This window comes from Oenanthe melanoleuca, chromosome 4 (genome assembly GCF_029582105.1).
Source record: "Oenanthe melanoleuca isolate GR-GAL-2019-014 chromosome 4, OMel1.0, whole genome shotgun sequence".
NCBI classification, from domain to species: Eukaryota; Metazoa; Chordata; class Aves; order Passeriformes; family Muscicapidae; genus Oenanthe; species Oenanthe melanoleuca.
In genome coordinates this window covers 65,848,191-65,873,789 of record NC_079337.1, presented here as the reverse complement: position 1 = coordinate 65,873,789, position 25,599 = coordinate 65,848,191, and the positions used below count along the sequence as shown (strand labels likewise).

General features: G+C 38.4%; 1 protein-coding gene across 2 annotated transcripts in view; it reads left to right on the top strand.

Annotated features, from left to right (window-relative positions):
• CTNNA2 (catenin alpha 2) overlaps positions 1-25,599 on the top strand; it is a 446,082-nt gene that overhangs the window by 333,401 nt on the left and 87,082 nt on the right. For both annotated transcript variants that reach the window (XM_056490098.1, XM_056490099.1), the window contains exons 8-9: positions 3,404-3,484; positions 17,687-17,839. In XM_056490098.1, coding sequence (XP_056346073.1) covers positions 3,404-3,484; positions 17,687-17,839 — 234 coding nt within the window. The remainder of the gene's footprint in view (positions 1-3,403; positions 3,485-17,686; positions 17,840-25,599) is intronic.

Sequence of the window (25,599 nt, the reverse complement as noted above, 5' to 3'; positions counted from 1 at the left end):
ACTGAGAAAATTAGTTGAAAATATCTCGAGTACAAGCAGTATGAAAATGCTGTTAATGGTCACAAGAAATCAGGGACTTGATTAATATATTCTCATGTTGCAAAGTTCTCCTCATTACACCATGAATAGATGTAATTCTGTCCATAGGAACTTGAATATGGATATTTTGGCATTCAAGGAATTCTGTGCATTTCTCCTCCTTCTCCTTTTAACCCAATGCCAGCAGCAATTTTTACTTCCTTTTCATCCCAAAGTTTCTTTCTTCCCTTTGCAGAGAAAGATTGACAGAGAAATGGCAAACAGCTCAATACCAAGCTTTTTCATTTTTTCAGGAAACTGATAAATTCCTTTCTATCCCTTCTAAGAATGAAGGCCAAAAATTTATCACAGAGTAACAATAAAATAAGAGTATTTAAGGACTTAAATAAATAAACTTTAATAAACTTGTATTTTCAGCACAGAGCAGATGGTGTTTGACAGACCTGCCTGAAGCTATGTAGCATCACATGCCACTAGTTATTTTTCAATAATGTGATTTACTAAACAAATTTCTTTGAAATCATGCAGTGAAGAAGGGGGTTTGTATACAGACTAAAAGGCAGTAGCCATTTTATAAGTAACAGGTGAAGGACACTTAAAATTCCTGGATAAGTAAAAATGGAGCAGAATGGGAGACTTCATTTATTTGTACGAGTTAATAAAATGCTGCCATTGAGAGAGCTCAGTTGGATCTCATGTTTTGGTTCAGTTTTCCAGCACATCCCATTTAGCATCTCAGGCAGCATGGAGGCACAATTTGAGCAATTGCACACAGCAGTGTGGAACAGGCTTTGCTCTGTGGTGGAGGGACAAGGGAGCAGCCAGATGGATATTGACAGTTTGTGTTGTGTGGCCTAAGGGTCACAGAAGGGCTCCCAGTTGTTCTGTGTTTCAGGATGCACCTTAAGGGCCACTGTTTATATAAACACTGTTTGTTTAAAACTGGAGTCAAAAAGTTACTGGATAGATTTGAAGGGAGGCTTAGGAGAGGTGCTGGATTTAGGCTGCCATGGGCCTGCTCTCAGTGAGAGTTTCCACCTATGAGACATACAAAACATAGATTAGGAACCTAAATTACAAACTTTGAAGTCTATCTCAAATTTTTTTTTTTTTTTTTTCCAATGTCCAGGAGCCTTTTCCTCTAAATGGTGCAGTTTATCAAATTTTTAATTTTTTAAGTGTCACTATATCCCGTAGCTGACTGTCCTGGAAGGATTCCCAAGTTCCTGCTCAAGGACAACTTTCTGACCCCCTAAATGGATGCTAAGCATTAATTGCTTGACCTCACCCTGTTGGTGGTGAATACAAAATATATCTGCCCTGCATGAGATCAGTGAAGAGGAATTGTGAACCACTTGTTTTATTTGAGAACTGTAAAATGCCATCCCTATGTAGTCTTAAATATCTTGGTGTTTGCTCTTTGATTATTCACATTGTGTTACTAGTCACAGAAATTTTGGCCTCTTTAGCAAATTATCCCCTGATTATATTAAAAATAAGGAAAGAAAAAGTGCCAAACAAAGGTAATCTTCATCCTAAAAAAAAAAAAGTCTTTACATATCTTCTGTGGTTATGGATCTTTCTATGCCAGTCCATTAAAGCTCAGACAATGAGAAGGAAGAGAAGAATTTAAAGAATATTAGATAAATTGAATTATTTGACTGGGAAAATAAACGTCCCAGAACATAAACATCACCAAGGAAACTCGGTTCAGCAACTGTAGAGTGCACAGCTGGAGTAATTTTCTTTTTTTCTGGGTTTTCTTAGAATATAACTCAGTAGTCTAACAAACTAGAACCTGGCTGAGGCTGGCTCATCTGGCAGTCCCTGCTGTACTATTCCAGCAGTCAGGAGAGGCTTCCTGAACCAAACTTTCCTGCCTCAGCTTTATTGTGAAATTTCAGCTTGAAAACCAGGCTTGATTGTGTGCACATACGGCAGCTGCTGTCTTGAACAAAATACCAGGGGTTGAATTTGGGACATCTAAAACCAGAAGCCTGTGCTGACATTGCTCAGGCTAAAGAGCTGGGGACCAGAAGAACTCAGTCAAAAGATGAACACAAGAAAAGTGGGATAAAAATATCAGCGGGTGACACAGATGCCTCCTCTTGTGTGATAGCAAATGCTTTCTCTCTCTGTTTTCTGGTGTCAATTTGTGTGATTAACTCCAGAATTTGTAATGGATCCTTTTTAGAAAGCTAAGAGGTAAATTTATGTTTTGTATTAAATTCTGGCGGCACTTGATGTTGTTATGTTTGAATTTTTAAATAAAAAAGGGGATGGGCTTTACAGATTTCTAAATGATCATAAAAGCTTTGGCCTCGTGTCATAATTGGGATTAAAGGCAATAACAGAAAGCAGGCGTTCTCTGGAATGAATGCCTAAAGCAAAGACTGGAACAGAGGCCTCTTGCCAATGCAGGGCTGATAACTGTGCTGTACATGTGAGAGGATATCATTGAAAGGGTGTCTTTAATCCCCATCCCACCCCAAAAGTGACTTCTCAATAGCTCCCAGAAACGTGTGCTATTAGGCTCAGCTGGAGAGAGAAAATCGCTCTTAATCATATGCAAGGAACAATTCTAAATAGAAGCATTTGAAAACAGCCTTGGGAAGGAAAGAGTACTGCCAGGAAGAATGGAGGATCATTTTGATTCTTGATGAAAAGCTTTCAAACAGAGTTCAATGTGCAAGAGATGTGACAAATCTTTAGAGAAGTAGTTTTCTCTTAAGAGAAAGGTAATACAGCTAACAAAGTCACTTAATGCTTTTTGTGCCATTGAACCTAAAAACTATATTTTTCCCCCATTGGTTAGGAGCCACAAAAGGCTTTTTTCCTCCTTTTTAATCTTCATGAAGAGTTTTTGCTTTGAGACTTCCTGCAGTAAAGTGTTTTAAGTGGAATTCTTCTTTATACTGAACCTAATGTCTGCCAATATGATTCCTGTTACAGGCATAGGGACCATTTTCCTTCTGTCCTCAAGCTGTGTTGCTGCTTATTATCATGTTTAACATTCCCAGTGCTTGGCAGGATGGAGATTAGAAACTCTTAATATTCATTTTATAGTGAAAGGTCTTGCCAGATTTTTTGGAGTATTAGCTATAATATATGCACATAATTTATTGGTGGAAAAGTTCTGAACTCTCCAGTGAGTCACCTTAATCTTTGTTCTTATCACTTTAGGATTGTTTTAAAATAATCTTCTGTGCCTCCTGCACATAAACACGTTAAAAACATTACTTTGGAAATAACACCTTGGTGGTAGCAAACAAAAAAGCTGCAAAAATTTCCTTTGATGAATTACTGGGGTTTTTTTTCAAAGTTTATATTTTTCTCTAACTCTAAAATTTTGGGTTTTTAACAGACTGGAAGGAAGGAGAAGGGAGACCCACTCAACATTGCCATTGACAAGATGACCAAGAAAACACGAGACCTTCGGAGACAGGTGAGCAGTGCTTTTGATAATGCTTCTTATTTTCCAAGGAAATCCTTGCTTTCCAACTTCAGACTGGTTCCACCACATGTGGAGGTATAAAGAATTAGTGTGTATCCAAATATATGGCTCTACATTGCACATGACATTAAGCAAAGTAGCAGCATTTCCTGAGACAAAAAAAAAAAAAAAAGAAAAAAAAATGTAGAAAAAAATGCATTCCAAGTGTAACCCCCAATGGTCTTTCCACGTGGGAGGGGAGGCAGATTGTCCAGACCTTCCCTGCCTTGGCAGCCCAAAAACCCAAGTCATAAAAACACTGGCATATGTGCTTATTTGTGTTTTATTTGAATACTCTCACTGGAGTAACAGGAAAGATGAATAGAATATGAAAAAGAAAAATTGTAAGAGTAGAATATGTTTAAAGAGAACTTCCAAGGTAATGTATTAAATAAAGATCCTGTGAAGATACAGAAAGTTGTGATAAATAACAATTTTTCCAGAGAGGTGAATGCCCCATCCCTGTAAACACTCCAGGCCAGCTTGGATGGGTCTGAGCAACCTGATCTCGTTGAGGATGGCCCTGCCTGTGGCACAGGGAAGTGAACCAGATGACCTTTAAAGGCCCTTTCTAACCCAAACCACCCTATGTTTTTATGAATAACTGCAAAGCCTAGTTTAAACCATTAATTTTGGCTTTCTTCTATTACATCTATCATTGTGTTTTGTGATAAAAAAGAAAGGTTAATTCAAAAAGCTGGAGTTGGAAAAGAAGTGAAAGGCAACCGAAAGGGAGAAATCTTTAGATTTCTCTTTGCACCTTCAGGTTAAGGCAGGACAGATTCCCCCTTTTGACCTCTTTTTTCTGCCTTTGAGATGATCCCAATTCTGCATTTTCTGTATGAATTAAGTAGTACTACCACTACTACTACTACTACTACTACTACTACTACTACTACTACTACTAATAATAATAATAATAATAATAATAATACTTCTACTTGGCTACTTGGTCTGAAAATGATCCCAAATTAGAAAACTGCCAAACCAAGTGAAGATTTAAATGTACCTTCAGGTACCTATTTTGCAGCCCAATAGTTTCAGAAAGAGTGGCCCCTTTAGGCAATTTGAAATCAATGCTCTGCACTGCTAAAACTCAGCTCATTTCAGCTCTTCCTTCCTAACCTTTAGCAGATGTATTTGAAGATCATTCTCAGAGCTGGTTCTGCCAAGTAACAAACCCATTGCAGTGGACATTCAGACAATCTGAATCCCTGAGTCTCCTGTCTAAAGCCTGGCATCACTTCTGCTGCTCAGCTAATGACAGAAGAAAGATCTCTGCTGTTCTGACCTCCAAATTGGTGGGATCCTCAGCTCTGCAGTGGAGCTGGGACCATGTGTTGCCTCCCACCTCTGTTCTCACTGCTTCAGGGAAGTAGCAGACTAACACATGAGTTAGTTCTGTGTGAGGCTCTCAGCAGTTGCCTGAATTACTCATCCCTAAAGCCAGATTTACTCTGAAACGTGATATAAAAATGGCACCTTTCTTAATAAGCTGGGTGCTTCTCATGTGTGCTCACCCCTGTGCAGTGTTCAGCCTCAGAGAGGTTGGAGCTCTGGATGTGGGTAAAGTGAAGCACAGATATTGTATTTTTCTGCTTGGAGATGAAGCTTTTAGTGCAGTTCCTGGTATTTATGGAAGTTAATCACGTAGGTATAATGTTTATTAAATTGTGGCAGTTGCTAGTAAACTAATCAAGATTAAATCATAATTGTGCTGGGTTTTGCACAAACATAGAGCAAGATGGAGTCTGCTTTCAACAATGTGCATTCTGACTGTAAATCCTGATCCTTCAGCATCATAATCAATGTTCTGCTTCATCACATGAATATAATCAGCAGTGTACCTGTGTGTGGCTGCCCAGACCTGCCTGTGCACTCTCTGCTAAATTCCAGAATGTGAGGGTGTCACTGAGGACTTGGTTTAATGGCTGAGGAGAGGCCTGAAGATTCAGAGAAAATGAGCTGCAGTGGAGATTACAGAGTTCCACTACTTCAGTCTTTCTATTCTGGGCAAAAGCATTGGAGAAACATATCATCATGCCTTTTGTTTTTAAAGAATCCCTTTTAAAGCTTGCTTTTCAGACTTTGGAAGTTTAATTTTAACACCATAAAACTAGATAACCTACAACAGAGGTTTTGGTGATGAAAAATATAAATATAGATATAGACAGATTTTTTTTTCTTCCAGTTGGTAGTCAGGCTCCCTTGCAAGTGTTCAGTAATCACCCATCTAAAACTGATTTTTCATTTTCTCCCCAGGTCACTTAGCTCTTTAGTGCAGAGATTTGATTTCATTATCTGCATAACATGCAGACATGGGAAATGATTTGGGATGGAACACACAGTGCTGAAATTCCACCTCACAATTCACAGTCACTTCAATATTTCTTATTCTGATGGAATTACATCTTTCAAACTCATCATTTAAATTCTCCTGGGAACTGGAAAACCATTTGAAGATCTAATTATGTGTCTTACTATAAAGTGCCAGTAAGAACATCAAAGTCAGACTGAGCGAGTTGTTGGAAGCAGACAAACCTGGAATCTTAGGGTGGTTTGGGTTGGAAGGGACCCTGATACCCATCTCAACCTACACCCTGCCATGGGCAGGGACACATTCCACTGTCCCAGGCTTGCTCCAAGCTTGAGCACTTCAGGGATCCAGGAGCAGCCACAGCTTCTCTGGGCACCCTGTGCCAGGGCTCAGCATCCTCACAGGGAACAATTCCTTCCTAAAATCTAACCCAGGCTCCTTGGTACAATTTAAACAGGGAGCTACTGGAGAAGGTTCAGGACAGGCCACAAAAATTATGAAGGGTCTGGAGCATCCCCCTTATGAGGAGATACTGTAGAGTTGTGCTTGTTTAGTCTGGAAAAGAGAATAAGAGGGATCTCACTAATCCATATAAGTATTTCCAAGGCAGGGGTCACAGGATGGTGCCAGACTCTTTCCAGTGATGTCCAGCAACAGGACAAGGACTAATGGCCACAAACTAAAACACAAGAAGTTTCACCTCAACATGAGGAGGAATTCTTTATGCTGAGGGTGGCAGAGCACTGAACAGCTGCCCAGGGAGGCCATGGGGTCTCCTCTGGAGACATTCCAAACCCACCTGGACACATTCCTGCTGCAGGTGACACTGCCTTGACAGGGGGTTGAACTGGATGATGTCCAGATGTCCCTTCCAGCCCTAAAAATTCTGTGATTCTGTGACCCTGCCCTCTGGCAGTGTAAAGCCATTCCTGCTCTCCTGTCACTCCATGCCCTTTCCAGCTTTCCCTGTCTCCTTTCCCTGTCCAGCTCTCTTGTAGCCCCTGTAGGCACAGGAAGGTGCTAGAAGATGTGGAATCCTTCTCTTCTCCAGGCTGAATCAGCCTTTCATTTTGAACTAGCTGGAGGAAGCACTGGATCTGATAAAAAGTTGTGCCAATTGGCAAGATTTGGGATTTTTTTTTCCCACTGGTATATAAACCCGTAGTTAAACAAAAAACCCCAAAACCTAAAAGCTAAATAAAAGCTAAATAAAGAGTTTTCCCTCTTTCTGATGGGTTAGGATGCTAATTACTTCTTTTTAGTGTCTGCTTTGCCCAAAAGCCATTATCAGTGTCCTAGGAATGGGGACACACTTGGGGTACTCAGGACCAGGTTTGGCCATTTAGGCATGAACTAATATTAACAGTGACCATGCTGTGGTGTCTTCCTACCAGGCACACACTCTGCAGAAGCCAAATCAAAAAGGAAAAAAAAAAAAAAATCCAGGTCATATTTGCCCTTTTTATACCTGTAATCAATTCTTTATGTATAATGCAGTAAGTACCTCCTTTCACATGACCCTTATGTATATTTGATCAGTCATTTACATTCCCCTGTGCTAAGATGGGCTCTTGCAAATTCCTTTGTGAGACACTTGGTGGACTCTGGGCATGGTTTTCATCAGCCTGTCATCAGCCATATTCTCTAACATCCTTCCCTTCAATCTACAATTATTATATTGTCTTTTAGTCACAGAATACCCTGTGTTGGAAGGCACTCAAAATGATCATTAAATACTTGATAATACTGTTTCAGTAGCTGTATTAGGCTGCAAGTCAAACTTGCAAAACTTAAAGTTGGATGAGACAAATACCTCCTGTCATTTATTCATGCAATTTTGGTAAAAAAACAAAAAGACTTTGGGGACAATGTCTTGATCCTACTCAGTTTTTTTATCAACTTCATAGATCTCTGAAAGGACTTGTAATTGGCTGTCCTTTGTTTAACATGGGTTGCACCAGTTTGAACTAGATCCCAGGATTCAGCATGTTCTCTAGGTTTATTTATCATCTCTTCCAGCCCTTGAGCAGCAGTGTGTCTCCATTTGCTCTTTGTGTCACTCACTTCCACGTAGATTAAGTTGTATTGCTGTTTATGAATTCTATTTAGGGTAAAAAACCACAAACTTTAGCACTTTGAAGCATGCCAAAAATTGGTGTAGACTCTAGAAGGACTCTCAGAATAAAAAGCATGAATATTAACTCATGAAATTAGACTGATGGGACAGCTAAAACTGAAAGAATGTGTTCTGTTGGAACAGATTTTATCACAACTAGCCCATACAATGGCAATTATATTGTGGATAGACACTTATATAATGTTTCCAGTCTGTGGGCTTAAATCTCTCTGCTCAAGGATATGTAAATGCTTTGAGGAAAACACAGGATTTTCTCCAAAAGAGGAAATCTTATAATAATTTTATTTCAGCAAAGCTGCTGTCTCACACCCAGACCAGATGCCTTGCAAATGCTGGAGGGAGGGCCAGCAGTACCTAGAAATTAAATCTTGGTGCTCTAAATCATGATTAACAGACTTAATTTTTTTTTCTATCCTCTCTTTACTGTGCTCTGTGAGGACAAGCTAGACTTACTGTCCAGTTTTAGAAGAATAATCTGAAGCTCAGAAAATAAAGTTGCTCCTGAAGGTGAAACTGCCTCTTCTGAGGTGTTCTGTGTGTACACAGCATCTGAATATTAAGATAGAAGCCCAAGGGAAGCATAAGGGCTCAGAAAGCAAAACAAAATCTTCAGTGGAAAACAGTGAACCCCATTCTAATCAAACTTAATATACATTAAATAACAAGCTCCTTTCAGCTTCCCAAAGACAATGAAGATCACACCCAGAGAAATAAAAACTCATACTGAGGGGGCAGGGGGAAGAGAAAAGAAAGAACTGAAAACTCACACCAGCTGATGTCAGTGACAGAAATCAGGTGGTGGGGACATAAAGAAGTGGTTTTCCTTCAGCCTCCCTCACAGTCACTGGAGAGTTCATCTCTGGAGGGTGGCTGGGGGTTCAAAGATGTGTTTTGTGTAAGCTCTTTGTACAGGGGGAGTCATGAACAAGTAGGTTTGTGTGAGGAGTCCTTTGACTTTCCAGCTACCCACTAGAACCAGCTGATAGTGCAGCAATCTTTATAACCTTATAAAGGATTATAAGGGAATTTTTTAAAATTCAAGATCTGTATAATTTAAATAGGAGAAGAAAACAGAGCACAAAAGGGTCACAGACCTTCCCCAGCTCACATAATACTGTGAGAGTTTGTAAGAGTTCATGTAATATTTTGAAGATGCAGAATTTAATGCAAGTGTGAAGCACTAGCAGAATATCCAAGGAGGTTGTAACTTCAGGATATAGTCTTGCAGGAATGTTTATTAAGATTTATTTTGAAAAGGCAGAGTTGAAACAAGGTCACACTGAAACAGATCCACAGGAGTCTGTGCTGTATTACCAACGAGGAGTTTTTGGCTGTTTCCAAGGGGAAGTGCAGTGTTATTGCTGATTGCCCCATTCTTTGCATGAAAATACATCTTGAAAAAATGCTGGCATTTTTTAAAGGGAGCCAGCCACAAATTAATCCAAATCCCTTTGAACCTAAGGCCACCTGTGGCATCAGTTCTTGCTTGTGAGAAAGTCAGCACCTTTTCCTTGTTGCTTAATAGGTTTGATTTTCACCTGCAGTGACTCCAGTGCTCTTGAATATGGAAATCTGGAAGCTGGCTTCCCAAAAGCAGTCTATAAAATGCTAATACAGATTTATTTCTGTGCCAGGGCTACATGTGTATGCTTTGTATTCATTTAATATGGGTGCACTGCATTGTGTATAGTTATTTCCTAGATTTGTAGTTGTTTTCTAGGTTTTGCAGCCTGTACAAAGGTGTTAGGCCAGAGTCTGGTGTGATACTGGCTTAGAAGGCAGAGATAGCAATGCTGCACTTGGAGTCCTCTGCTCTTCCAGCTTCCCCTGAGTTTATGGCCCCAGGAGTGGGGACATTCTCAATGTCACCAATGTGGTCTGAAAGAGCCAAGAGCCCTTGATGCTGATCTATACTTCCACTTTTTGTCTGCTCCCATTTGGTAAAATAACTGGTGAATTTACTTCAGGAAAGGACTTCTGGTAAAATTTTCAAAAATCTGATCTAAAGAATTAAGGAAAATGCACTGTTGTTAGAATTAAAATCAGTAAGGAGTTTGATTTGAACTTCTTTGAACACACACGTCTTTGTTTCCCTCAAAATGCACTTCTAGGTGTTTATCACTGTGACATTGAGGTTTTTATGGTGCTCTGAAGTGCTCCAGAGGAAATGGAGAGTGCTTTAATACTGCTGATTTACTCTTTCAGGTCTGCAGTAATTTCCTTACTGCCTAATTATAAGGCTTGGTTTAATTTACTCAACACATAATGTTTACTGATGCACATATGGTGCCATATTTCAGGAAACTATGCCCATATCAGGTAGTTTGGGGTAAAGCTGCAGCTGAAATGTGTAACATTTTCATCAAACAAGGGAAATTTTGATCTGCAACATAATACTCATGGATAGTTGGTTTTTTTTTGTTTTTTTTTTTTTTTTGTTTTTTTTTTTCTTTCTGGCAAAAGCCACGGTGTAGTAACCATGGCTGCTTTCCCTTTTTGAAATAGGGACTTGATTTTTTTTTTTTTTTTTTTAACTGAAGTCAAGAGCAGAGGGTTGCCTTTCATAATGCCTTGAGAAGAATTAGGAGGCAAAATTCAGTTACAGCTCTATTGCATTGGAAGAGATTACTGCACATAGTTTGTGTATTATTCCTCAGATAATGAGACCTCATAAAACCTCAGGTATTTCAAAAAATCTTTGTGTTCAGAAGATGTCTGCTCTGTAATCACTGCAGAGGAGTAAGTATGGAGGTTTTTTAAAAATCTTTTTGATAAAAGACACTGTCAATGTGGGAGAAGCTCAGTGGAAGTGTATAATGTTGCTACATAATAAATAAAAATACCCAGAAACTAGATTAAAAAAAAAAAAAAAAAAGACAAAAAACCCACCAAAAATGTATTTCAAGGTATCTCTGTTGATAATAGTTGTACATAAAGAAGCTTTCACTGTTCTGTAGTGTCATCTCAAGAATGTCCTATAGTCACATCAGATAAAGGAACTTAGAGAAGTTTGGATTCATAATAACAACTTTAAATGTTAGAGTTCATTATCAATAATGCAGTAGCATGAGGTAGGGAGCACTAAAAATGTGGAGGAAAACATAATCCTTTTCCAAAGACTTTTTTAATTCCAGCTTCCTAATGGCTTTATGAGCAATGGCAAAGTAGGTAGAGTTTAATTGCCAAATGGGATTTCAACATTACATTAGTTTCTTAATTGACATTAATTTTGTTCACTAACTCTATTTCTAAGTGTTCAGAAATATCTTTAATGTTATGTTCTACTTGTAATTAAGCAACCAGATACAAAAGGTTTTGTTTCCAATTCTTACTGTGTAAAAATTACTGCAAATGAGAAGAAAACAAAATGTGAGCAAAATGAGAAGAAAGACAACAAAACCCCCAACAAAAGAAACCCAAGAACAAACCCCAGACTGATAGGCATGAATGAAAATTGATAGCATCAGATATCAACCATCTCTGTCCATGGGGCAGGATCTGCTGGTGACTTCCAGTGACTGTTGGACAGGATGATGAGAAATCCATTTTTGCAGCACACAGTCAATTTTTAATCTTGTTTCAGCCATTGTCTGGCACCTCAACAGACAGGTCTGTCAGCAGCTTCCACTGGGCTCAGTCTCTGGTTCTTGGGGAGCTGCTGGCAATATTTACCATGCCAGGCTGTTCATGCAGCTGGGTTAGGTGGGACTGCATTTATTGCATTAAACCTGTAAGGCTTATTGGATCCAACTGCTCATAGTGAGGATAACTTCATTAGGAGTTTTTGTAGAAAATTTCCTTCCCATCTTGACCAAGTATCTACTTCATCTCCCCAAATCAGCTTTTTCCTCATTTTATTGATTTATTTACTGTATTTGATTAAAAAACTCCATAAAGCTCCAACGCCACTCTACTTGATCTAAGTATCATTTCTGCAGGGCCTGAGACAGTGTATGAAGCTACACAATAGGTTGTAGTTTTAGTTCCATCTTTGGATTTTTAAGCCATTATCTCTATTCTTCCTCATTACCTTTTCTTTGTCTCACCTCTTCTACATCAGACCCTTCAGGTCTGCAGCTTTTGGTGACATTTTTTTGCACTTTACAGTCCTCTTCAGTTTTCACAAGATTATTTTTCAAAGTCTGATCCCTTTTTTTATCTCTGCTAGGATAACCTATAGTTTTTCCCTTCTTTGTTCCTACATGTAATTTCCTGTTCTGCAATTTCACCCTCCCACATTCACTTTATCACAATTCTACCCTCTCAGGTCATACAGAATGCAGAAGTTAATCACTGTCTTTTCACTTCTGGGTTATTTTAACTTCCCTAATGCTTTTCACTGTCTGCTCATTTCCTACCTGTATTTCTGGTTTTCCCACATTTTTGATAGGAATCTCTGTACTGTCCTCTACCTGTTAAACCCCTGTATAATCCTTTATTTTTAGACGTAATAAATATTTAATAGAATCCCAGCACTGCCATCAGAATTGGGTCTTTATTGTTCTATCCAGACATGAAAGACAGAGTTCACATCCTGATAATCCTCACGTTTGAGGAGTATGTGGTTATCATTCCCCCAAACATATAATTTTTTATCTGTTTTTATGTAACTGCACTAATATTGCTAGCAAGCCTGAGGCTTGCTCTCTCTGTAAAATGTTTTTTGAAAGGGAGGTATAAAAATTTTCTGTCATGAAAATTGATAAAGCACCCACCTTAGGTCCTCAAAAAAACCCCAGCAAACAAACAAAAATATTTAAATCAATGGGAATTAAGTGTCTTAGCACTTGATAACTGGGTTCTTCCATGCTTTGGGCCATGAACCATTTTGAGGAATCCTTTGTAGTTTCCTATGACTAGGAGGAATGTTTTTGTATGTGCTTCTTATATATGATTCAAATTTTTGGTTAAAAATTGTCATTTCAACTTGGTTTCTGTTAGTAAATTCACCCCAAATCTTTTCTTGATTATGGCAGCTTCTCTGTAGAGAGAGGAAAGCTCACGTATGGAAAAATATATTAAGAAGTTCAAACCAAAAGAGAGCAGGTTTAGATGAGATTTTAGGAATAAATTGTTCCCTGTGAGGTTGGTGAGGCCCTGGCACAGAGTGCCCAGAGAAGCTGTGGCTGCTCCTGGATCTCTGGCAGTGTCCAAGGCCAGGCTGGACAGGAGCAACCTGGGGCAGTGGGAGGCAAGAGGTTGGAACTGGATGATCTTTAAGATCCAGGCCATTTAGTACTTCTAATAAGTATTACCTGTCTTTGTAACAGCATTTCTTCCTGATTTATCTTTGGCTCAAATATATATATATATTTTTTTTTTTTTGTTGACATATTCCACAGATCTGTAGTTTAACTGTCTAAGTGTGATACATGTCCTATATATTAGTTTTTTTGCTGTTTAATCTGCCAAGACACAGTTGGTGGTGTTGCTGTCCCCATCCCCCAGGTTGCCATTCTTTGGTCACATCCTCATGGACACAATCTGCAGAACTGAGACTTTCTCTTTAGCACCCTCCTGCAGCAGCTTCTAATGGTCACTGCCTTATTCTCCAGAACTCAATTTCACAGCATATTGGAGGTGACACACCTTAACTGCAGTGGAGAAGGCTTTATTTTCATCCCTTTCAATTGAATTAATGCCTGTTTGGGAGCTCTGCAGGTGCAAACTGGAGCTGGGGTGCAACACACGTTAAATGGAAAATGGTGAATAAGGTGCTCCTTGGTAAACTTTTGTTACAGGCAGCTCTGTACTGCCAGGCTTTATAAAGTTTAACAATCTGTTGGAGTCATTAATCTCCTGCTGTGGCTTTACCTTCCAGTGGCAGGATTAGACATTTAATTCTCTACTAGGCTGTAAGTAGCACTGAGACATTTTGGTTCTAAAGTTGTTATATAGCCATGGAAAACATCATTTTGGTGGGCATTTAACCTCTTTGAGCTCAGTTATGGCTGTGAACTGACTATGATAAAAAACCCTAAATGGTGCTTAGAACAGTAGAGCATGATGCTATCAAAAACAGCAACTTGACTGTGCACCATAAATGGATGAAATTGACTGAACTGGGAAGATATAAAATCTGCCTGTGCACCATTCATGCTTTCAAAAATATTTGCAGGTCTTGATGTTTTCCTTCTATGTTTTTTGTTGATCTGGCAAATTTATTAATGTAAACTAATAAAGTTTTCTCTCTGACAAAATGAATTAAGCAAGACTTCAATTTAAGGTGCTTCCTTCTCTAATAAATGAAGTTTCATGTGGTGAAATTTGTGCTTTGAATTAATCTCTAAATTAGAAATCCAGAGGGGGGAAAAATCCTAAAACGTTGTCTTATGAGTAATAGTGTGTGTCATAATATTTACATCAGAACTCACACAAATTAAGGCATTTGTTAATGCAGGTGTGTGAGCAGAGCTCTGGTGCAGATTTTGGAATTAAACACGACAGGCTTTGCTGTTTGCTTTATGACCATTCAAATTCAAGTCACAGCCTTCCCTTCAGAACTGACATTACCTGGATGAAACTGAGATCTGGGTGCACAAGCCATCACTTAGGCTGGACTTTGTTGCAGTGTGCACAGGAACACACAAGATTGCTTTTCCAGTAGTTATTTACCTTGATGAATAGCCCTAATTGGATCAAATAGACTGGTAATAGTGAGCCAGTACTTTTAAATGCCTTGTCTTGTGCCATTAATATTACCTTGTCATGTATCCATTTGAGCTTTGGATGAATGTCTTGCCTTCATGCTGCTGTCACATTTAACTAATGATTTTGTCAAGTCCTTCTTTACAGCTTGTGGTGAAGGATGGCAAAATATGTGGTCTCCTGCATACATAAAACCTGTTAACTCTACCTTTCAACATCAATGCAAGGGCATCCTAAAACTCAGATAACAAATTCCTGAAGAAATTATAATGCCTCTTTACAAGAGGGGCCAGAAATATTCTACTGACATCTACGATTAACACAGCAGAAGTGTTAATAGAATGTATTAATTTTGTATGTATTAAACCTGTGGCAGTCAGAATTGAGATTTTTTTTCAGCTGCTGCAATTACAAATCTCAGAGGGTAACACACAGTTACCATTAGAAACAAAATATCCATTTTATTCATTCATTTTGATTCAGAAAGAGCTCTACTGTATATTTACTATGGTAAACCCCAAATTGCTGGTTAGCTGATGCTCTTGCTGTCCTTTTTATTGATTTCTGGTATGTGGTTGTGGGCTGAAGATATTTAACACTGATGAAAATAAGCTGCTTACTTGAACGTCCTGAGACTGCTGTTACAATTCCATGGGGCATATTGTTATAACCCAGTCTATAACACCACATTACCTTAGATTAAAAATTGAATTGCTTGTTCACTGAATAAATACAAGCCTTTGGAACAGATCCCTCCTTATGGCAGGATCCAAACAGAAAAGTGTCAGTGCTCATTTAGCATTTAAAGTAAGGTTTTTTTTAGTGCAGTGGACAGTAGGTTTTCACTGGCACACACTGAACTTGAGCAAGTGGAATTTTTAAAGGATCTTTCACTGAGAATGAGCTGGAAGCCACATGGGATTTTTAAAAGCTTCTTTTGGAAATGCTGCCTTTTGGCCTTTTTGGATAGAATGGGCATCAAAATCTAACTGTGGGTACACAAATGAGGTATCTTGGAGTTTTCCAGCAAGCCCTGGGAAATGGATGTCTGCAGAGGAGAATTGTGCAAATTTATGGTGCACCTTCTCTGGCACTATTTTTCCCCTTTTGCTGGCTATAGGTGAAACTATTGATTTAATAGGGAATCACAGAATATCCTGAGTTGGAAGGGATCCAGAAGGATCATTGAGTCCAACTCCTGGTTGTCCTGCACAGAGCAACCCCAAGAATCCCACCATGTGTCTGAATTTTAGGTTTTGGTTTTTTTTTTATAAATACTGACTGGAAATCTATCAACCATAGAATGCAAGGTGCTGTGCTGCTGCAGTATTATCTGACACTAAGCATCTTATAATATTTTTTCTTCTTTTTCTTGCAATTTTTAGATGTACTTGGAGCAATATTAGTGTTTCTATTGAGATGGTGCCTATGAAAACTATTCATGAATTGAGGTCTCATTGTGTGAGATGCTGTGCAAATAGGCCCAAAGTGTGGCCTGAAAGAGCTTTTAATGTAAGAATAAAGTAAGAGTCAGCAAGTAGATAGCAGCAGATTGATGAGAGAAAAAATAAAGAGAACAAGATGGAAATGTAATAGGTGGTAGCAAACACACACCAGCTTCCAGACTGTTGGCAGGTCTCTGATAGATGATTCTTTTCTTCTTTTTGTCTTCTTTCCTCCCCCTGTTTGTATGTGTTACTGAGTTAGCTATTCTGAGTGCCTTTAATCATTTTGAAAGTGGAAAAAAAGCTTTCCAGGTTGAATCTGAGTAGAATTACTTTTTAAGGAGAATTGAGAACTGCTTAATACATTGACTTCTTCAGTTGTGATGGAAATAAAAGGAATACCTCCTACAAGCACATGTATGCTACTTTGCTTTCCTTGTTTTTACTGCCGCCACTCAGGAAATGAAGGAAAATATTCAAAGTTAACTTTTTCCCTGATTCAAATAGAGCTGAGAATTGCTGTCATCAAACAGCAAATCCATCTTGGATTGTGTATTTGCAATGTCTGACAATAGGCCAGTTTTCAGTGTGATTGGGTGTTTTGATGGCACCTTGTCTAGATAAAGCTTTTCTGAGCTGCAGAATAGAGAAAATTACTTCTCTGGATGCTTCATCTAGCTAAAAATGCATGATTTAAGGAGACTAATGGCTACCAAGCCTCCAGGCTGAATAGCTCCCAGCTTCTCTTTGAGTCCACAGTTTTTCATTCATAACAACCCAAAAGCTGGAGAAAACATAATCAAGATGTTTCTAATCCACAAACCTACAGAGAAATTAAGCTTCCAGGAAGAATTATTTAAGATTTCAGTCATCTTTCTGGCTGTCTTTCAAATTTCAGTGAAGTTTGACATTAATTTGTGGTCATTAGCAAGGTGGAAAAGAGGTTAGTGACATCATTCTTACAGTAATATTGTTTCAAATAGATGTTTATATAGACTAACAGGTGTTAAATCTTCAGTAACTTCAAAGGTGGTTTTTTCTTCCTTTAGAATAAACTGTAGTATGTTTTCTAATCTGCCTGGAAAATGCTAAAAAGGTTTTCTGATTATGCTTCTTGGAGCTATTCAAATGGGAATGCAAAGCACAAGGCATCTGCTACACAAAATATTAATTATTGCATGGAATACTATTCACTGGAGGAATTAGAGAAGGCTTAGAAATAGTCAGGCTAATATTTTTAATGGTTGCTTGGAGTTAAGCACCTTAATCCATATTTGGCTTTTTAGTGAGCTGAGTTGTTTTTTCAAGTAGTGTGGAGCTTTCAATTCTCATCAATTTTCTGTGTCTTCCATTAGTGTTATCACCATCATTCTGTACAGATCCATTCAGGCCAGTAGGATTACAGCACAAATCCAAGGAGGGGTTTGCAGAGCCCAGACCCTCAAATATTTAATTTCGCTTGCCGGAAATATTGGAGAAAAGAAAGTAAAAATTCTGAATTCCCGCATAACGCTGTGAGACACAACACATCAGTGCTTCAGCTTGACCAGTGGGAATGTGTGCTGATAAATGCCCTTTATTTACTGGTGTGCTCTCTTTGGTCCCAGCTCAGGAAGGCAGTGATGGATCACATATCAGACTCGTTCCTGGAGACCAACGTCCCGCTGCTGGTTCTCATCGAGGCGGCCAAGAGCGGCAACGAGAAGGAGGTGAAGGAATACGCTCAGGTCTTCCGCGAGCACGCCAACAAGCTGGTGGAGGTGAGTGACCTCACTGGCACAGCCACCTTTCCATCTGGCACCTCTAGTGTTGGGGTTTGTGTTTCTCTTCAAAAGGGCTGAGCAGCTGTTAGTTGCTGTAACGTTGTTTATTGTAAAGGCAAATAGTCCCAAGAGTTAAAGTCCGTGCTCCAAGCTTTTGGCACAGAGTCCCAAATAAAAGTAAAGTCCCAATTAGAAGTAGAAGCAGCTCCTGGTGCAAGGCCCTGAGAGGGACAAAGTTGCAGCCTGGTGCAGAGTCCTGAGCAGAGGCAGAGGCTGCAGCTGGTACAGAGTCTCAAGAGGATTTTTTCTTCTTCCGTTCTTTTCTTCTTGTTCTTCTTCTTCATGTGGTGGTAGTGATGATGATGATGGTGGAGGAAGAGAGAGCAAGAGAGAACTCCAATACATAGATTCTTATTTACAAATTGCCCAATGAGCTAAAAAAAAAAATGGATCTGAAGCATTTCTTCCAAACCTATTAGAATTCTAGTTTGTTAGTATGAAGGTTTACATATAATCTATGCATATGGCCTATCTGTTCTGTCTGAAAAATGTATGCAGTATTCTTACTATATTTTTATTATGTCTAAAACTATGTTTTGGAACTCTCACAGAGACTTGTTTTTGAGACTTGTTTTCTACACTGATATCTAGGACTATGTTTTGGAGCTCTCACTGCAGCTTGTTGATCTCTCTCTGAGGAACTCAGAGAGGCCTCTGTTTTTCAGACTCCAACACTCCAGGAGAGGCAGGAAAAGTTATATACTGGGTGGAATGGTAGAGGTGTTGTTCCAGGAGTTTTGGTCAACTTTATGCTGGTGATTGCCCAGGAAATGTTTGGATGGTGGGCAGAAGAAAGTGCTGTGTTTTAGAAGTTCATTAAAGCAATTGAGCATGTTAGAAATGGTGTTTCCAGCAGTTTGTCAAAAGACAGTAGCAACAAGAATTAAATTTCAGTTCAGCTTCACTAACAGTACAATTGAGCTAAATGTCTATTAAGTAAAAAGACAAATCAGTGCTTCACAATCTGGTCCTGGCCAGGGACTGCTCTGGACTTAGTTATTTGTCAGTCTGAACTAAAATAGGGAAAAGGACCTAAAGAGAAGGCACAGCCTTCAGAATATATATGGTCTTGAGAGATCTGTATTTCATACATAAATATATTTATATATATACTTATAGTATCTTCTCTTTCTGAAGAGACACACTGTAAAGTCAACCAGTGATAATTACAAGTCTTCAGGGATCATATTGAAATAGCTTAATTCTACCATGAGGAGTATAAAATATAATGATTAAAACCTTGGATACTCATGGAATGGTCATCTAATAAAATTATGATAATATTCATCTCGGTTTGCCCTCCAACAGACCAAGAACTGTGAAAAATGCTCCTGTTTTTAAAAACAAATATAACTCAGTGATTTGCTCAATAACACTGTGTGGCATTTTTCTGTACTAGCAACGTTTTGAAGGCTTTGTAGTCCCTTTGCAACATATTTTCTTGTCACACAATGTGCTATTTAGCAAAGGGAAATGCAATTAGGGAACTACTGCTCTGACAAGTACTGAACTGTACCTCTGAATGAATTGTGTTCAAACAGGACTCATTCTAATTCTGTAGAGCCCAAGCTGAGGCAAAGAGTAAGGGTTTTTTGGCTAATATTGACTAAATCTGGATAGTTCCCTGATAAAATAAGTACCTGGATGTGTTTTTACAGTGGGAATGTGTTTTCAAATGTTTCAAATGGAGCATCTCATTCTTGCCATGAACCAAACAGAGAGTCAAGGTACCTTATTCTGCTCTGGAAATCAAGTGTTTGCTGTAGTACTTAACTTGTAGGTACCCAAAGGAAGGTCTTGAGGGTCTAAAATTTCTGTACAGTGCTGAATCCATTAAGGTTTATTGCTGTTTTCTGCAAGAGGATCACAGGGCTGTCAGCAGCTTTCAGTCCCAGCCCCTGTGTATATGCAAAGATTTATTGCTGCCTCCTTGTGACTGGAGCTGTGGCAATGAAAAAGGAAATAGCTGGTAGGTATATAAAGAGAGGAAAAAAAACCCCAACAAATGGAAAACCCCTCCACAATGTTTGTTCATAGTTATATTATCGTGGCAGTGGAGTTGTAGGCTTATATGCAGTGAGCATATGTGGGGTTAGTGTTATAGCAGTCACATCCTCCACAGATTTGCGGCAAAGTGTTGCAATGACAGGTTTAATAGCATTATTAAAAAGTTAAAAATAGCTAAGTAGATATTTTAAAAATATCATAAGAGGTAATGGCATAAAAGGAGGAAAAATACCTTATAGGGGTGTAGTAAAAAAAAAAAAAATATAAAAAGCCAAAAACTCCCTGCCAGAAAAACCCACAGCTTTAATGGGAAGAATAAAGAACTGTAATGCTGTTAAACTGTCAGAGGGAGAATGTAGGTTTGTTCTTAGGAGGAAATTCTTTACTCTGAGCATGGTGAAAAATTGCTGAAAAGCTGCCAGGAAAAGCAGTGTCCAAGGCCAGGTTGGACAGGGCTTGGAGCAGCCTGGGACAGTGGAAGGTGTCCCTGCCCATGGCAGGGGGTAGGACTGGAAGAGCTTGAAAATCCCTTCCAACCCAGGGCATTCTGTGATTCTATGGGAAAAAAAAAAAAAAGAAAAAAAAAAAAAAAAGAGCTTTAGTTTTTTAGTCTTGGTTTTACAAGCCTAACATTACATTAGATTTGCATTTTACACCAAAACTGGAGGTTAGTTAATGATTTTTGACATGTGCTTTGCTTGTGCCCCACCAAAAAGCAACAATATTGATATCAATAGATGTCTTGGGCCTAATAACTAGTGTTTTTATTCCATTTAGGTTATTCTAGACTATTAGAAGCAGATTTTAATTGAATCTTGTATATCTGTGACAGCTGGTGCTGGCTTGTGGGTGCATTCTTACTTTTTTCCAAGGATGGTTTCTTTTAGGTGGATCCTGCCCTTTTAGTTGTAAGAAGTATTTCTGGTTCAGGTAAAAAAACATCTTGAAGAAATGAATTTCTAATGCAAGTGAAATTTTTAACCCCAAATTTCAAGTTCATCAGTCTGCAGAAGCAAACACATATGTGGAATGTATTTATGTCCCTTTTATACTAGATTTTGCACTTGAAACAATTTCATCATTTTTACTTACTGATGCACAATGGAATCTTAGCAGATGGACTTCTCTGCTTTTGTGGGTCAAGTATCTTGCAAATAGTAAAATGTGGTTTCAAGATGAGACATAATCAAGTGACTATGAAGTGGAAGATGCTTTCCCAGGCACAGGGCCAGAAGTGCTTGTGAAGATGTGCAAACCCAGCTCTGCTGAAGGGTGTGGAGCTGCTCTGGCTCATGTTAGAGGAATTTGGCACTGCCAGTTCAGTACTGTGAAAAGTCTGTAGTATTAATCATTAATTCTGAAATCTGAATTTCTTGGATGTCCTACCAAGCTCAAGAGACAGCCTGTCAAAAGGTCAGGAAAAATAATGCAGGTTTTAATATTTCTTTACACCAAACCTACGTTTTTCCATCCTGAGGGAAAAAAAATTGCACTCCTTGATATTTGTTGAATACAAATGGCAGAATTTTCTCTGCATAGCCAATACATTTTTGAAAATATCTTTTCTCAGCTTGAGCCTTAAGGAGGTTAAGTTTCTTTTATAGTCCATATTGCAGAACGTTTAAATCTTTTTTCAAAAGCTGTTTTCATTACATAATATTTTCCCTTCCCACCTCTTACCATAACATTAATAACAACAAAGATGGATTGTCATTTTTTGAGACATTTACTGACAACTTGATTTGCCTATGGGTTTTGTTGGAAACATAGAGTGAGGTGTCACTTAACTATAATGTAAATCATACAAAATAAATCAAATTGTCAGTCAGATTCTGGGAGTAAAACATAATAATATAATAAAACAGAATTTAGATGGTACCACTCCAGGCTTAGATGGGTAACTTTTTTCCTTGGAATGTTTTTTCACAGCCATCTTTCAGTTTATTTTTTTTTCCTGCCTTCTAAAACTGAGGTTACAGAAGTGACGGTGCCTTTCCAGCTCATGATTTTTACCCAATGAATCCTGTTTTTTTCTTTTTTTGGGGGTTTTTTTGGGGTGTTTTTTTTTTTTTTTGTTTTTTGTTTTTTTAAATTATCTCTAATGACTGAGTTGTAATGCCAACTTCAGATGTGACCTTGGGAAGTCATTTAACTTCTCTACCTGAGCACCTTCATTAGTAGCATAAGGTTAATGACAGATAATTCTAATACTTACCACACAAAGGCACTTGACTGACAAATCAGCTCAGATTTATTCAATGCATCTATCAAAGCACTATAAAGAAGCCAATTAATTAATTTTCATTATTCTGTTTAGTAGAGGTTTCTTGGTTTAACTGTTGGTCCCCTGCACTGGGGGTTTCTTGAAAAATTAAATTATTAAATTATTAAATCTAACAGGTTTTCCTGGTAGATGAAATTCAGCATCCAGTAAACTCTCAAGAGCCATGGTAGCAGGCTGAAATTCAGTTGAAATTCAAATTATAGTGGATTGGATCATACTTTCCATTCTTAAAAGGATGGATATAAGTCCAAGAGATTTCTACTAGTTGTTTCAGTTTGGGGAGTTTTAATGCTTTTATGGAAATACTTCACCATTTTGGTGGTCAGTGAACATTTATAAATGTTAAACTCAGTTGCATTATTCTTATTTCCAAAAAACCTGAATGAAGGGTTTTTTTTCTTCTTCAGTATGAACTGATGAAGCACCACATTTAAACACCTAAAAATGAACTTTTCAAAAGTCCCTTACCATTTTTGCATGAATTGATTTTTATGAAGAATTTTCCCACGTCGTTCTATCAGTTTCACCTCATATAAAATGAAAAGATTTTAAGAGACATGACAAATAATGAAAGTTGCCTTGTAAGATCACCTGGAAGAACTGAGTTAGGAAATGGTTTGTGGTGATTTAGAGCTGATCTAGTGCAAGCACATCAATAACATCTGAGGTTGGATGGCCATTTGTAGCAGATGAAATCTGACAGCACCATTCTGGTTTTGGTTTATAATATCTCTGTCCATTAAGTTTGCAGGAGCCTTTATTAATTTCCTCCATGTAATTGCCACTTTGAAGAGGATAATGGGGTTACTTTTGGGTGGTTAGGGGCTTAAGGTTTTTTAATTTTACAGAAAAGAAAAAGAATAAAAGAGTTTGAACTTCTTTATGAGACACAATGCAATCTTTCTTTCATTTTCTAAGATCTGTTTTATTTGGAGCTCCCTAATTCAGACTGATTGTAATATTTCCATCATAAATGTGGAAGCAGGTTTGCATGGTGAAAACAGGAAAGGAGAAAAAACCATTGTCAGTATGCACAGCACACAAAACAAACTGAGCTGGGCCTGCTCAGTGAGCCCTTCTTAGTTCATCTGGTCATGAGAGAAAAGGGGGAAAGTTGTGAAAGAAGATTTCACTCTGGTGGTCAACAATGGATTTAATCTCAATTTACATCAGCATTAACAGAACTAATATCCAAACCAGTGTTTTTTCTTTACAGAAATAACTCTCAGAAAACCACAAAGAGTATTTGCTTCATAAGAAATGCAAGAGTAGACTTCCTCCTAGGGAGTGAAGATCACCTGTGTGGCTCTGCAGTGCTCTTGAGGTCGCTGGAGTGCTGGGGGTCCACATGTGGCACTTCAGCTCCCTCCCAGGAGCCCTGGTGGCCTTCATAAGGAATAGATGACAGTGTTTCTTTGTGCTTTTGTAAATATTGTATAAATTCATGAACTGACAGGTTTTCATTTAAGACAGACAAAAACTAGAGGAAGAAGCCTAAGAAAAAAAAATTGGTTCATTATTTCTCAAGGAACAAAGGCTGTTCCTGCTGATATTTTCACACATACTTGAGATGTTCTGTGCTTTTTTTATTCAAGTGCACACTGCTGCTTCATCAGAGTACACACCTAGCTGTTTGCTTCTGATGATGGAGAAAAAGTGTCAATATTCTGTCACAGCTTCTGCATCCAACTTGCATCCTGAAAAATGTGTACATCCCTGGGTTTACTCTTACAGACTGATCAGTTTTTACTCTGCATTTTTCTTTTAGCTGACATTAAGCTAGATAAGAAGTACTATTTAGGAGGTGGTAATCCTTGCTTTTAATCAAGGGGTGTTAAGAAGTTCATAGATTAGTTTAATTCGAGCTCTTCAAGTTGATAGATTTTATTTGAAATTAAAGCTGTGAGCTCCCTTTGTGTTCTAGTGTTTCATCTGCTCAGTTTTAATTTCCATCCCAGGCCTTTCTTCCCTGTGTGGGCAGCAGATGTTCCTAATTCCTTGTAAACATCAGCTAAAGCCACAAGTCCAATTATTTGCAGTGAGACAATGAAAAGTTTGAACTCTCTGAGTGAAGTTCCTGAGTCTCTCCTGCAGCCAGATCCTTTCTCCTCCTTGGAGGGGTAAATGCCTTTGAGGCAAAATGAGCTCCAATTCTTTCAGGATACAACTTTCTGGTAGTGCAGTGTCATGGGTGATCTCTTTATCCTGCCTTTTTTACTGACTTTAACCACTGGATTCCACTGGGATCCATGCCAGTTTCATCTTCTGGTGTCTCAATTAATGCTGAAATGGAATCAAAGTGCCTTGGGAAAGGTGAGACTCAGAAATAGCTGCTGCTCTGTGACTTTTAGAGCCTCTTGTGTTCCTGTCTCTGAAGAAGGCAGGTTATTAAAGGAGGTAAATACTCAGTGTCTGCATTGTCAAGATTGTTTTTGCCCAAAAGCCAGCACTGCCTTCAGGCAGAAAGGGTCCAGCTCCAGGGCTGTGAGAGGGAGCAGCTGCAGAACCTGTGACCTGTGAACTGCATTGTTGGCACAGAAATAGGAAATGAAACAATTTGACATGGAGAACTGGGCTACAGCAGATGCTGATCCCTCAACTCTGCCCTTGGCAGATTTCTAGTGAAACAAGGGAGCCAGGATGGCTGGAAGGGAGAGGAGCTTCCTTCTCTCATGGCCACTTTGCCATATGGCTCTGCTTCCAAAATTTCTTCCTACCTATAACAGAGTCAGTGAGACACTAACCATTCTCTTGAGTAACCATTTTCTATTCTTTTGTCCCTTTTTTCATAGACTGCTGCACTTCTACATTTCATAGCAACACCAAAAGAGTTGAGGGATAATTTTATTTGTTCACACATATTTCTGTAATGTAAATAAGAAGCAAATGCTACATGAAGTTAGCAACTTGTGGGTAATGATGATGTTTTTCTTCCATCCCTGGAGAGTACAAGATTAAAAATTAAATTTGAGAAAATACTAACTGGGAAATTGCTGCAGAATCCCCCATGTCAAGTTGAATGCATTTCTAGCTTTGGGACTGTTAAACATAAAGCCAGTGCTCTGCTGGTTCTGTTATCTGATTTCCTAGAGGTCATCATTCATTAGCAAATGACTTATCATGTGGTTTTACACATTGGAAAATAATACTGAAGGATTTCCTATCAACAAAAATGTAATGCAGCCACTTCTTCATTTTTTTTTTTTTTTTTTTCTGTAATTCTTTCATATTTTGAAGTGTTCTCTATTACTTATTTTTATAAGAAATACCTGGTTATCTCCTTGCAGCAAAACTTACTGGCAATGATTTCCCAATATTTTCTAGTTAACTGATTTGTTTTTTACAAATTAACTTTTAACCATGCTTATTTGAGTCCTCTTTAAAAGAGATAAAATAAAATTACTCC